The sequence below is a fragment of the Mustela putorius genome, unplaced genomic scaffold (assembly GCF_011764305.1).
Source record: "Mustela putorius furo isolate JIRA1106 unplaced genomic scaffold, ASM1176430v1.1 tig00003853_pilon_pilon_pilon, whole genome shotgun sequence".
NCBI lineage: Eukaryota > Metazoa > Chordata > Mammalia > Carnivora > Mustelidae > Mustela > Mustela putorius.
Genome location: NW_025422005.1, coordinates 29,694,696 through 29,706,845, shown reverse-complemented (window position 1 = coordinate 29,706,845; position 12,150 = coordinate 29,694,696). Strand labels below are relative to the sequence as shown.

The 12,150-nt window shown below is 42.3% G+C and overlaps 1 protein-coding gene across 2 annotated transcripts; it reads right to left on the bottom strand.

The window, feature by feature from the left end:
* Nucleotides 1–798: 798 nt before the first annotated feature.
* NDUFS5 (NADH:ubiquinone oxidoreductase subunit S5) lies at nt 799–6,207 on the bottom strand. 2 transcript variants are annotated; one of them, XM_004740726.3, is made up of 3 exons: nt 6,097–6,207; nt 4,383–4,600; nt 799–1,026 (listed from the first exon to the last, which is right to left on the bottom strand). In XM_004740726.3, exons 2-3 carry the CDS (start codon nt 4,596–4,598, stop codon nt 922–924), a joined length of 321 nt encoding a protein of 106 aa, XP_004740783.1. In that variant the 5' UTR covers nt 4,599–4,600; nt 6,097–6,207; the 3' UTR covers nt 799–921. The 2 variants fall into 2 exon arrangements, with proteins under 2 accessions (XP_004740783.1, XP_004740782.2); XM_004740725.3 differs by having other exon boundaries at nt 6,105–6,195.
* Between the last annotated feature and the right edge of the window lie 5,943 nt (nt 6,208–12,150).

Genomic DNA, 12,150 nt, shown 5'->3' with positions numbered 1-12,150 from the left:
ACTTATATTAATTTTTTAAGGTTCATACCTCCCTTCTACATCTGGATTTTTCTTTTAAAAGGGGCACCTGGGATTGGGTTCCTCATTGAGCTCCCTGCTCAGCAGGGAGTCTGCTTATCCCTCCCCTCTGCCCTATGACTTATGTTGTCTCTCTCTGTTTCAAATAAATAAATAAATAAAATCTTAAAAACAACAACAAAAAATTCCTAGAGACACCTAGGTGGCTCAGTGAAGCATCTGCCTTCAGCTCAGGTCATAATCCCAGGGTCCTGGGATCGAGTCCCACATAGGGCTCCTTGCTCAGTGGGGAGCCTGCTTCTCCCTCTGCCTGCCACTCCCCCTGCTTGTGTTCTCTCTCTGATAAATGAATAAAATCTTAAAAAACAAACAAAATTCCTGAATATGTCAATTAGAAGTACTAATATGCCACTGATATAAAATAGCAAACTGAAACTATGGGATTGCTTCTTCAAAATTATCTGGGGAAGAAATTTATTAATTAAATGAAATAAAAACAAAATTAAGTTATCTGAGCATGCACAACCATTCTCTCTACTGCCTCCCCCTCCCAGCCTGAGTCGATGTTTTATAGAAGATAAACCAAAACGAAAGCAGTAGAGAATCCTGCAACTTCTTAAACAAGTTAACATAAAGTACCTAGATATACTAAGTGTCATTACATGCTGCTTACTATTACCTACATGCTAATTTTTAAGGCACAGGTAAAGGCATTTTTCCAAATTTTAAAAAAAGGTTACAATCTCATTATAGAAAAGTATGATCCAAGAGAAAATAGAATAAATAGGACAGAGCAATCCTTTATTTTTAGACATTTTCACAAAGAGGTTTTTGGTAAATGAACTTTCCAGTGGAGAAGAGAGAACATGAAAATCAGCCTCCAGCCATCAGCAGCAGCTCTGCTCAGGGCCTAGGGTCCTCCTTGCCCAAGTGGTGAGGTGGAGGTGTGTACTTCCCTTCCTTTATTAGTTTATTCCGCTGCCTTCTGATCTCACTCAGACGTTTCATCTGTCAAAGGAAAGAAGTATTTAAACTAGGGGGAAATATGTATCATAAAGTTGAGGCCTAGAGAAACAGAATGAAAACTGGTTTCATGGGGAGCCTGGGTGGCTCAGTGGGTTAAGCCTCTGCCTTCAGCTCAGGTCATGATCCCAGGGTCCTGGGATCGAGCCCCACATCCGACTCTCTGCTCAGCGGGTAGCCTGCTTCCTCCTCTTTCTCTGACTACTTGTGATCTCTGTCTGTCAAATAAATAAATAAAATCTTAAAAAAAAAAATATTGGTTTCATTTTTAAACTATGGAAGCTTGTCATCCTAGAGGTCCTCTGAGATGAAATCTTTCTTTAAAGAAGTAACTTGAAATCACTTCCCACACCTTTTAACAAATTTCTGGTATGCATAATAATATGTCCTTTAAAAATAGTAACTAAAATGTTCCTGTTATATATAGGAATACAGGTATTTACAGAAACCATAACAAAACATAGATCAAAAACCTTTAAGGGGCGTAGTTGTGCATACTTAAAATCTTTATACAATATTAAGGTGGTCTCACAGCTGATACAATCCTGATCTCTCTATGTGTAACTGGCACTGCTGCTGGTGACTGTTCACTGGGTATGAAGGAAGCAGAAATAACCAATATAAGGTTTCCCTTTATCACACCGAAATAAAGACCTGGTATGTGATCAGCCACTAGCCACTACTGAGCCCTGAGTTCTGCCTCTTCCTCTCAGTAGGACGCTGGTTGTCTCCCAAACAATGAGAGCCATGCTGTATGAGATTGTAGGAAAGCTGTAATTCCCATGGATTCTGTGACACAGATAATATACCCCTTAATCCTGACTGCATCATTCCTCTGCCCCAAACCCAATGGCTTCCCATCTTACTGAGAAAAAAGCTGAATCCCTCTTTGTAACAACTTAGAGGCCTACCTCTGACTTTACATCTTGTTCCCCCCTCCACCCCGCCCGCACTCTGGCCTACATCTTAATACTTTCCCTCATTTTCTCTCTTCTAGCTTGGTTACCTTTTCACTTGCTCTTTCCTCTAACCAGAACATTCTTATTCCCATCCACGTGGCACACTTTAAGTCTCTGCTCAAACACCTTCTAGTGCTGAGCTCTTCTCTGACCACTCTATTTAAAAGAAAAAGAGCATCCACTTAGCTCCCACACGCAGTGCTTTCTATCTTTATTTTCTCTGCTGCACTAACACCTAACACACTATTTTAACTTGTTTGTTAATTCTGACACCCCTTACCCACATATAAGCTCCATTAGGGTAGAGACATTTTGCTGTTTTCTTACTGTATATCCCTTGCACCTACAAAATAAATACATTTTTTTTTTTTTGATGAATAAGTTTCCACAAAGGCATGAAAAGTTAGTATATTCAGTAAAATATCCCATGTTGTAGTCTTGCTCCAAGTTTTTTAAAATTCTAGGAAAGCATCTCCCAGGATTATTGTGTGAAATAATTCCACTATTACAAGCTAAGAACTTAGAACAGTGCTTGATTTTAATTCCCTGACTCACTAGCTAGCTAGTCATTCAGTGTGATGGCTAAAACAGAAACAGACCTATTTACAAATTCACAGGATGAGAAAGTGACTTGAGAGCAACTCTTGGATATCTCCAGATAAGAAAACTAAGACCAAAAAAGAGAAGTGACTTGCCCAAAGTCACAAAACCAGTGGTGGCAGAACCAGCAACAAAACCCAGCTGAGAGCACCCGGCTGGCTCAGTAGATGGAGCGTGTGACTCTTTATCTCCAGGTTGTGGGTTCGAGCCCCATATTGGGTAGAGTTTACTTAGAAATAAAATCTTAAAAAAAAAAATTAAAAACAAACAAACAAACAAACAAACCCACCCAACAACAAAACCAACCCTCCGAACTCCCAATCCAATGTTCTTTCTACCTCTCCACACTGCCTCCTTTTGGTGTAAATTTTCCAGGAAGAGTAGTTTTAATCTGAGTAATAAGTAACCAGGGCCCACAAGAAGACAAATTAAGACATACTGTGACCTATCCCTCAGTAATACTTCAATATTACTCACTTAAAGATCAATGCCCCTGCAGAGATCAATACAAAATTATTACCTGATACCCTCTAATTTCTTCCAAGTTTGGTTTCACTTTACCCAAATGCCAATAGCAAATGTTAAAAGATAGGAAATTTTAAAAAAATTTTTCTTAAGATTTTATTTATTTATTTGACAGAGAGAGATCACAAGTACGCAGCGAGGCAGGCAGAGAAAGAAGGGGAAGCAGGCTCCCTGCTGAGCAGAGAGCCCGAAGTGGGGCTCCATCTCAGGACCCTGAGATCAAGACCTGAGCCAAAGGCAGAGGCTTAACTCACTGAGCCACCCAGGTACCCCAGGTAATTAAAAATTTTTGATACAAAGAACTGTGATAAATTTAACTAAAAATCTAAATTGCCTTCCTGAACTTCAAGAAGTTGGGAGTAATAAAAACATTTCTATTTGTTATATCTGGAGCAGAGAAATAGGCAAAACAACAGCCCATACCCAAAGATTTCTTCTCTAAGGGAGAATACAGCCCACATGTTATACAACTCATTCAACTCTTGAGGAAAGACATCACCCCCTTAATATCCTTTTTCCCCCTGCCTCTTTGATCAGGCTCACCTAAAGCAATCTCATTAACACCTCCATCTTTCCCAGAGTAGAAATTAATCCAAAGATTGTTATACCAGGTTCAATGTAATAGATTTGCAGGGTTTTAACCTCTTCTCCACTGAGGGTTCAATGAACTTGGAACATTTTCATGCAGAGATGTTCAAGGACCAACATCCAAAGCTGGTTGGTAACTTCTTCTTTACAGCCTACTGCTAAAAAGGGAATACACATGGGACGCCTGGGTGGCTCAGTTGGTTGGACAACTGCCTTCGGCTCAGGTCATGATCCTGGAGTCCCGGGATCGAGTCCCGCATCGGACTCCCAGCTCCATGGGGAGTCTGCTTCTCTCTCTGACCTTCTCCTTGTTCATGCTCTCTCTCACTGTCTCTCTCTCAAGTAAATAAAAATAAATAAATAAATAAATAAATAAAAAGGGAATACACACACATGGGATTTCTAATCTGGTGGCTATAGCAGGGTACAATGCTAAGGAAAATATGTCAGAAGATGAGAAAGAACACTGAGGAACAATAGACCCTCCTCAGATCTGAAGGCATTTAACTTCCTCAACATGCTTGCTACCTATATACAGAAAATGTTTCACCACAAAAGTTTTGCCAATTTGCACTGGGCAAGCCACTGCCAATAACCAATTAAAAATACTTAAAAGCAGCCCTAAAAAAACAAGAAAATTATTCAGCTCCCGTCTCCATCACTCCTCACCGTTTTCTGCCGAAGCAGACATTCTACGAAATCATCCAATTCTATCTTGCACTCTTTCGCTGCACGGGTAGCACCGATTCCATGCGCACATTCTATCCATTCTTTTTCAAAAGCATGGCATCGAGCTGGAATCTTGTGAGGCTGCTCAGCACTCTGGATTGTCATCCACTGATCTAAGTCAATGCCCAGCCTTTTCTGCACATCAAAGAAAGGCATGGCTGAAATGGAAAATAAAAAAAGAAATAATGCCATAACAGTGCAATCAAATGAGAAACTTCTAAGAAAAATGAGATAGTTAATTTTAAGTATTCCTCTAGAAAGATATTTTATGCTATTCTCCCAATATATTCTCATTTTTTCATTTGACAGGTTCCTCCAGTTTCTGGTAGATTAGCAATATCTGTGTTTTCACAAACCCGGGGGGGGGGGAACCCATGAGAACTAAAAAACAATACGTAAAAATCATCTCTGTATTAATAAGGTCATTTTTTAAATAAGATAATTTTAATCAAAAGTCAGTCTTTATGTTTTGACTCAATAATCCCAATTCTTTGAGATAGACCTGAAGAAATAACTGAAAAGAACAAAAAAGCACAAGCACAAAAACATTTTACATTTTTCTCTTTGTATCAATTCAGATGACACTTCTGTTGTGAAACTATCCTGAATCTGGTGTCCCTCCTCTGTGTTCACACAGCATCTGAACTTCTCACAGAAGTACTCTGCATGGATTATTAACCTGAATGTCTCCATTACTGAACAATGACTGCTGTGGGGACATGGCAGGTAAGGGGCTCAGTAACTGTTAGGGGAAAAAAAAATTTCAAACAACTTAAGTGTGCAACAATAAGGAAATGGATAATTTAGGTAACCGCCTAGTAGAATACGACAGACATTAGGAAAAACAAATAATATATCTGGTACGTGCATTTTAATGTTAAACCAAAAAAAAAAAAAAAGGTCTACAGTGTCAAAGAGACTGGAAGGAAACACAAAAAAATGTCAGGGAAGTCATGTATGAGCGGTAGATTTACAGGTGAACTTAATTTTTATATTTTCTACCCATTCTTTCTTTTACTGAGTAATAACGTTCCAGGCACTGGAATGAGAGGAAAGCAGCAGATGCAACGAAAGCACTAGAATGGGGACACACACACGCAAGGAAACGGGAACCCAACGGACAAGAGGGTATGGCTCGAAGAAGTAAGCACCAACTCTGCCCAGGAGACTTGAAAATGCCTTTAAGATGGGTTGAGTTTGCCAAGTTAAGGTCAGTGGGCAGAGTACTCCACTAAAGCACAGCACAAATGACAACCGGCGGTACTGGATATGTCTGCGGGACGCCGAGCAACCAGACGTGGCTGGAGCGTACAGCGCATGTCGTGAAGAAGAACGAAAGGAGCTGGAGGTTGGCGGCGCCGCAATCACTCAGCGCCTTGATAGATCAGGTGGGTGGACCTCTGATTAAGAAACAGAAAGCCAAAGCATTACTCCGGCAGAAAGCTAAATTAATCTGGACAGAGAGCCGAGAAAGGCGCGGTCTACAGGCTTCATGGCACTGGCTGAAGCGCAGAAGGCCTGGGACTGCACAAAACATGCCCAGAGTTCGGGCCCGGAAATTCGGACACTCAGGAAAACAAGAGAAAATTCGTTAAAGAAATCTTGGAAGGAAACTCCTTAAGCTAAACTGCCCACAGACAAACGCAGCCCCTACCGTCGCACCGGTATGCCCTTGTCCCTTCGCTGACTGCCGCTCCTGGATGATCTGCGAGCGCCGCAGAGACCTGCCGCAAAGGACGCCCGCAGCGCGACGCTTGCAGTGCGACGCTTGCGGCGCGACGTGAGTCCAGACCTTCCCTCCGCGGTCGCGCCCGGAAACCATAGAAACCAAGCCCTTCGGTCTGCGCCTGCGCAGCCGTCAGCGAAAGCTACTGAAGGTACGGGCTTGTAAATAAACTGATCTTTAGGTGACTCCGTTAGACGGGGCCCGGGGGGTAGTTCCTACTATCTGCTCGCTTGGTGCCTAGCATTCTCACTACAGTTCGGATTGGTGAGGGGCTTGAGCCAGGCCACAAGAGAAAAAGTAGTGCCTACCCCACCTCCACCCCTTGCAGTACTAGTTGATTGAGCTCATGAGCTGTGGTGGGTTCAAATTCTGGCTCCGCCACTTCGGTGTGACCCTGAGAATGTGTTTTAACCTCACTATGCCTCAGTTTTCTCATTTTAAGTACCTGCAGTGTAGGGTTGCTTTGGGGATTAAAAGAGGTAAGTGTAAAACACCGAGGCTGTTCCTGGCACGTGGAAAGCTCCCCAGGGCAACCACAGTTCGTTGATACTTCAACTTCTAAACTTTTCAGATTCGAGAAAGTCAACAGAGACCATGCCGCTCCTGTTTCAGAACATCCATGGGCTCTCTTTAAGAGACTTCAGAAGGGCCTCCGATGTGGCATCTGTGATATACACGGGGAGTGAGGGAAGAAAATACTCAAATACTTACATTTTTTAATCTTATCTTTTAAAAATTTCTTATGTTTAAATGCTTTTTTATTCAGTAAACTTTGCACCCGACATAGGATTCAAACTCACGACTGTGAGATCAAGAGTTGCAATCCTGCAGTTATTGAGGCCCCCAGTTGCCCCTTTAATTTCCATCTTTTGGTGTAAATGTTTATGAAATATGTAATGTTATTGCAATTGTACATATAAGTAATTTATTAAAAAATATGTGAGGTTTGGGCTTAAAAATTATTCTTTTAAATGATGTGCTCTCAGAAACGTTTATAGAAGTCCAGTCCTCTAGCCTTCCCAGCCTCATTGTCCAAAATTCTCTGCTTACATCTTCCCCATCCAAGAGCTTGTTGTTCCATTGTATTCTTGGAAAAGTCCTGCCAGCCAGTCTCTGATTTTTTTTCCCCCTTCCCCTAGAAGGACACCATTTTCACCCTATCTCCATTTCTATGTGTCAAATTCTTGCTCTGCTGCAGGACTTTTGTATAAGTTTTTCCCTTCGATGCTTGGAGGCATCCAAGCCCTAGGATCACCAACTCTGGAGAGAATTCCTAAGGTCCCACAGCTTAACTGGTTTTCTTTTAAGCATTCCAATTCTTCCTCTGCTCCCCCCAGCCCATCAGATCTATAACTCCCAACTGGAATCAGAGTTTCAATTCAGCTAGAATTTCCTGAACACCTAATGCATGTTCAGCAGAGTACTGGAAGTTTATGGGATTGGTAATTCATGGGTCTTGTGCACAAAATAGTAGAGGTAGTAGCAAGATATTGAATGCCAACTCCTTCAGTACCTTCAATATCTTCCACTTTCTTGTTTAAATTGGTGATATCATCCACCCAGTCATTCAGGCAGGAAACTCTGAAGTTGTGTTTCGCCTTTTCCTCATCTTTTATCCATCCTTTAATTACTGGCCACGTTCTCTCAAATATTCTTTAAACAGGTTTCTAATTCATTTCTTCCACTCTGCCTCAGAGCTCCTCACTTTATTCTGTTTTTCACTGAATAATGTTTCTAAAATACTAATTTCATTGTATCATTCCTCAGATACCAAGCAGGATGGATTAGTACAAAGACGGGAGACTCAAAAGCAAATCAGAGTTCACTAAAGGAAACAAAAACATGCACCATAATAAATAGCAGCTGGTATTTGGCCTCAGTTTGACTGATGGAAGGAGTCATGTGGAATGTGACAAACAGGGGAGCATATGTCCTGTCTGAAGGCAGCGGCAGCTACTCGGCTGCATCCTGTAGTTATTAAGAAAATCAGGGCCCTCAAATTGTCAAATCACCTAAGTTTTTCAAGAGAAGCCAGAAATCTTATGTTACTGTTTAAATGTGAAACCTGCTACTTTTAAAATGCAGGATGAGTAAATTTTTTTTTTTCTTCAAGTGCTGGCCCAACAAAACCCACATTGGAAATGTATTTTGATGTGCCAGATTTCAACCCTTGGATAGAGGGAAATCTGAAGGTAGGGAAAGGAATGTACTCTGATGGCTTTTTACGTCCAGCGTTGCTCCCTTCTTACCCACTCTTCTCACTGCTGCCAGTTTCTTTTCTAAAACTTAAAATGGATCATTCAAAAAAGAATTAATTAAAAAATAAAATAATAAACTAAAAAAAAACACCAAAATATTTCCTGAGCTCTTATCATATGTCATGGCCCTTGTTGAGCCCTTTGGACTAGGACACAGAATGCTGTAGCAAGTGATAGCAGAAATATGAACAAACAAGGGAGAACACAAAGGACAGGGTTATTCATACTGCTTCGGTTGTGTGTCAGGTGTCAGTGTATTCACGAAAAGGTTAAATTTTCGGGTTTGGCATTCAAGACCCCTCATTCAAGATCTGACTTCTTCCTATTCCTAAATCCTCGGATATAATTGCTTACCGAGCCTCCTCGTGTTCTCGGCCATCTAGAATTGCTCTTCCAAACTTTGGAGGAATCGTTTCTTTTCCCTGTAATGTCCCAACCTGCTTGCCGCCACCTTCCTATGGTCTCAAGCGAATGCCTAATCCGTCCAGACCGTTTTCTGGTGAAAGCTTCCCAAATTCCTTAGGCATTTACTACGCCTTTCTTGAAATCCCGCCAGCCTTGTAGACTTCTATTGTAGATGCTGTTCACTGTTGACACACCGGTCCCCTCCACCGGAAGGTGCAGACAACCCCTTGTCCTCATGGTATGAAGGAATGTCGGTGACCCGTCTTCCCGTACTGCAAATATTGGAGAACTACAACTCCCAGAATTCCCAGGCCAGAACTGTTTCTGCGCCGTTGCCATAGTGAGCACGCGCCCTCTTGGATTCTTGCGGTTTACGTTACGAGAGACTGGTTCCAGACCTTAAGGGTGTGTTGCCGTGCTCCATTAAACGCCCTTAGTTTACGTTGCGTTTACCTTGCTCTGCAGATTCTCTGCTTCGGGACTTGACGCGCAGAAGCAAGCCCGAGCTGTCGTGTTCTCCATTTTGTATGCGGGAATCCGAGGCGCGGAGACCGAGTGGAAATCGACGATGCGTTCGCCGCGATTTGTTCTAAGCAAGCAGAGCCTTGCTCCCAGCTTCAGCGCGTGAGAATGGCCTGATGACTTAATTTAAGCCCCCCATTCCTACCCCTGGAAACTAGCCTCAGCCTTTCTGTGTGAGCAAAGGCTGTGGACGGTGTCCGGCCTTCTAGAAACACCCTCGGTCTCCATTCACAGGACTTCTGTCCTTGACCTGAAGGTCCCCTCATGTTTACAGACCTTACTCAATTATAACCCAAGGTAAAGCTTTAACACCACCCTTCAGTAGTTAGGCTGTCTGCATAGTTTAACACATGGGGGACTTTGCAGCCCTGTATCCTACCAAGGCTACAGAGTTGAGTCCTAGCACATTTGGGGAAGACAGTTTGGAAACTTACCCCCGCCCTCACACCCAAGCCCCCAGATACAAGACACATTAAAAAAAAAAAAAAGCCAATAAGCAAAGTAATCTTAAAAAGATAATAATGGGGCCCAAGGCCAAGGCACCTGGTGGGCTCAGTCGGTAGAGCATGTGACTGTTGATGGGGGTCCTGAGTTCGAGCCCCGTGTTGAATGTAGAGATTACTAGAAAAAAAAATTTTTTTTTTAAATGGGTGCAAACGCCTGGAATATATTGGAAGCCGGGATGATCACTTAAACTAGGAAAGAATGCCGACTGGAGTGAAGATACCAAGTTTAAGATGCAACAGAACCAGGAACTAAAGCAGCATAACTCAAGTGGGAATCTGTGCCAGGTTCATGGTGGTACGTAGGGGTAACTTGGTGCTGGTAAACATTCCATCCCTAGAATTAACTCCCCCAATTCTGACTTTAATTAGGCTTCTGAAATGGTATGTATGATTATATGAAGAGAAAACAGTTAAGGCCAATGGGGTAGGCTAACACACTTGACATATTTCCCATTGTAAATTTATGCACTGGAGGGGTGCCTGGCTGGTTCAGGTTCTGAGGGTCATGAGTTCAAGCCTCTCCTTGGGCATAGAGCCTACTTAGAAATGAAAACACACACACACACACACACACACACTGGAGTCTGGTTTTATAGACCAATATAGCTATATTAGTGAATCAGCCTTCCTGTGTACAGATCAGGGTGATTAACCTATCTGGGGGGAAACTGCCAAGGCAGCTGAGTAGCATTCCCCAGGAAGCACCCTGGTCTCCCTGTCCAGATGCACAGAACACTTAACAAAGCAAGTTTTATCCGTTTCTGCCCATAGACTGTGAGCTTTTCTAGGGTAAGGACCACATTTCCCTTAACCCTAGCTACAGAGAGACAACCTGTGGAAGGCTTAAAATTATTTTATCTCGAAGTTAAGGGAGAGTTTCAGGTAGTCCACTGACTGGAAAAGGGAAGGAGTAGCTACATAATTCATTTAGTCATTCATCATTTAAGAGGCTAGAATAGAGAGGGACCTGACTGGCTCAGTGGACAGAGCATGATCTCGGGATTGTGAGTTCAAGCCCCACTTTAGGTGAAGATTACTTAAAAATTTTTAAAAACCTAAAAAAAGAAAAAAAAAAAAGCCAAGGTGCTACTAATGGCTCAGTATAACGGAAGAGTCATGTAACACATAAACGCATTAGATAAAATGAAGCACTGTGTAAGAGTATGTCTCCTTAGGTCTTTCTCACAGTCCAGTTAAGGCATCTAGTTACTCATCCATTTTATTTTCTTTGAACACCTTTAAATCTTGGATTTAACTTGTTTTACTAGTTTACCTGTCTTGCCTCCTAAGAAAGGAAGCGTAAGAGCAGGGTTCTTTTCTGTCCAACTCATGGATACATTCTGGTGCCCAGAACAGTGCTTAGCAAATAGTAGGTGCTCAATTAATATTTATCAAACAAGGGGTGCGGGGTGGCTTGGTCGCTTAAGTGTATGCCTTTGGTTCAGGTTGTGATCCTGGGATACTGGGATCGAGTCCCACATTGAGCTCCCTGCTCATCAGGGAGTCTGCTACTCCCTCTGCCTTTTCCCTCTGCTCATGCTTGCTTTCATTCTCAAATAAGTCTTTAAAAAAATATATGTATCAAATGGACAGGTAACTCTGCCTGTTAGAGAGCAGGGAGGGGGTAAAGGAGCAGAAAGACCACTGCCCCTTGAGCAGACAACAGAGCTTTAATTCCAGACCAAAGAACAACAGGAGTACCATTAAAAATGACAGACTGAGTTGGTGGTGAGGACAGTTTGAGGGCAATTTCTCAATAATTCATGCAAGAACTAACCAGAGCTAAGTTTAGGTAGACTTTAGAGAATCTATGCAAACAAAACTCAGAGCAGCAGCAGCTTTGGAACTGAGCTAGGTTAGCTAAGTGAAAGGCAAAGACAAGCCAAACCAAAAGAAAAAGGGTCTTTCAAAGTGTGTCTATCTTTCAAAGTGTGTCTATATAAAGAGGGAAGATGAACCCAGGCAAAGCCAGAGCCAGGTTTAATCATCCTCCCCAATCAATGTACAGGCCTCTGTTATCTCTGATGGGACCAAAAGGAGACTCCTTAACTGGTCAACCTGCTGTCTAGTTTGGTATTAGCCCTTCTGTCTGGTACTTACCCTGAATTAGTTTCCCCCCCAATTCCCCAGATTTCTACAGATAATAGCTACATGTCTAGTAGTCAAAACCTTCATTATCTAGCCCCTACCACCTAACTTCAAGCTTCTCCCAGGATCTACAAGATTTCATACTCTGGCTAAACAAGAATGTCCTCACTACATACCATCGTGATTTTCCACCACCCAGCCTT

Coding starts and splice junctions, on each gene's coding strand:
- NDUFS5 (XM_004740726.3), bottom strand. CDS start 4,598: ATGCCTTTCTTTGATGTGCAGAAAAGGCTGGGCATTGACTTAGATCAG. Junction 1,027..4,382: donor GTCTGCTTCGGCAGAAAACG/GTGAGGAGTGAT, acceptor TTCCTTTGACAG/ATGAAACGTCTGAGTGAGAT.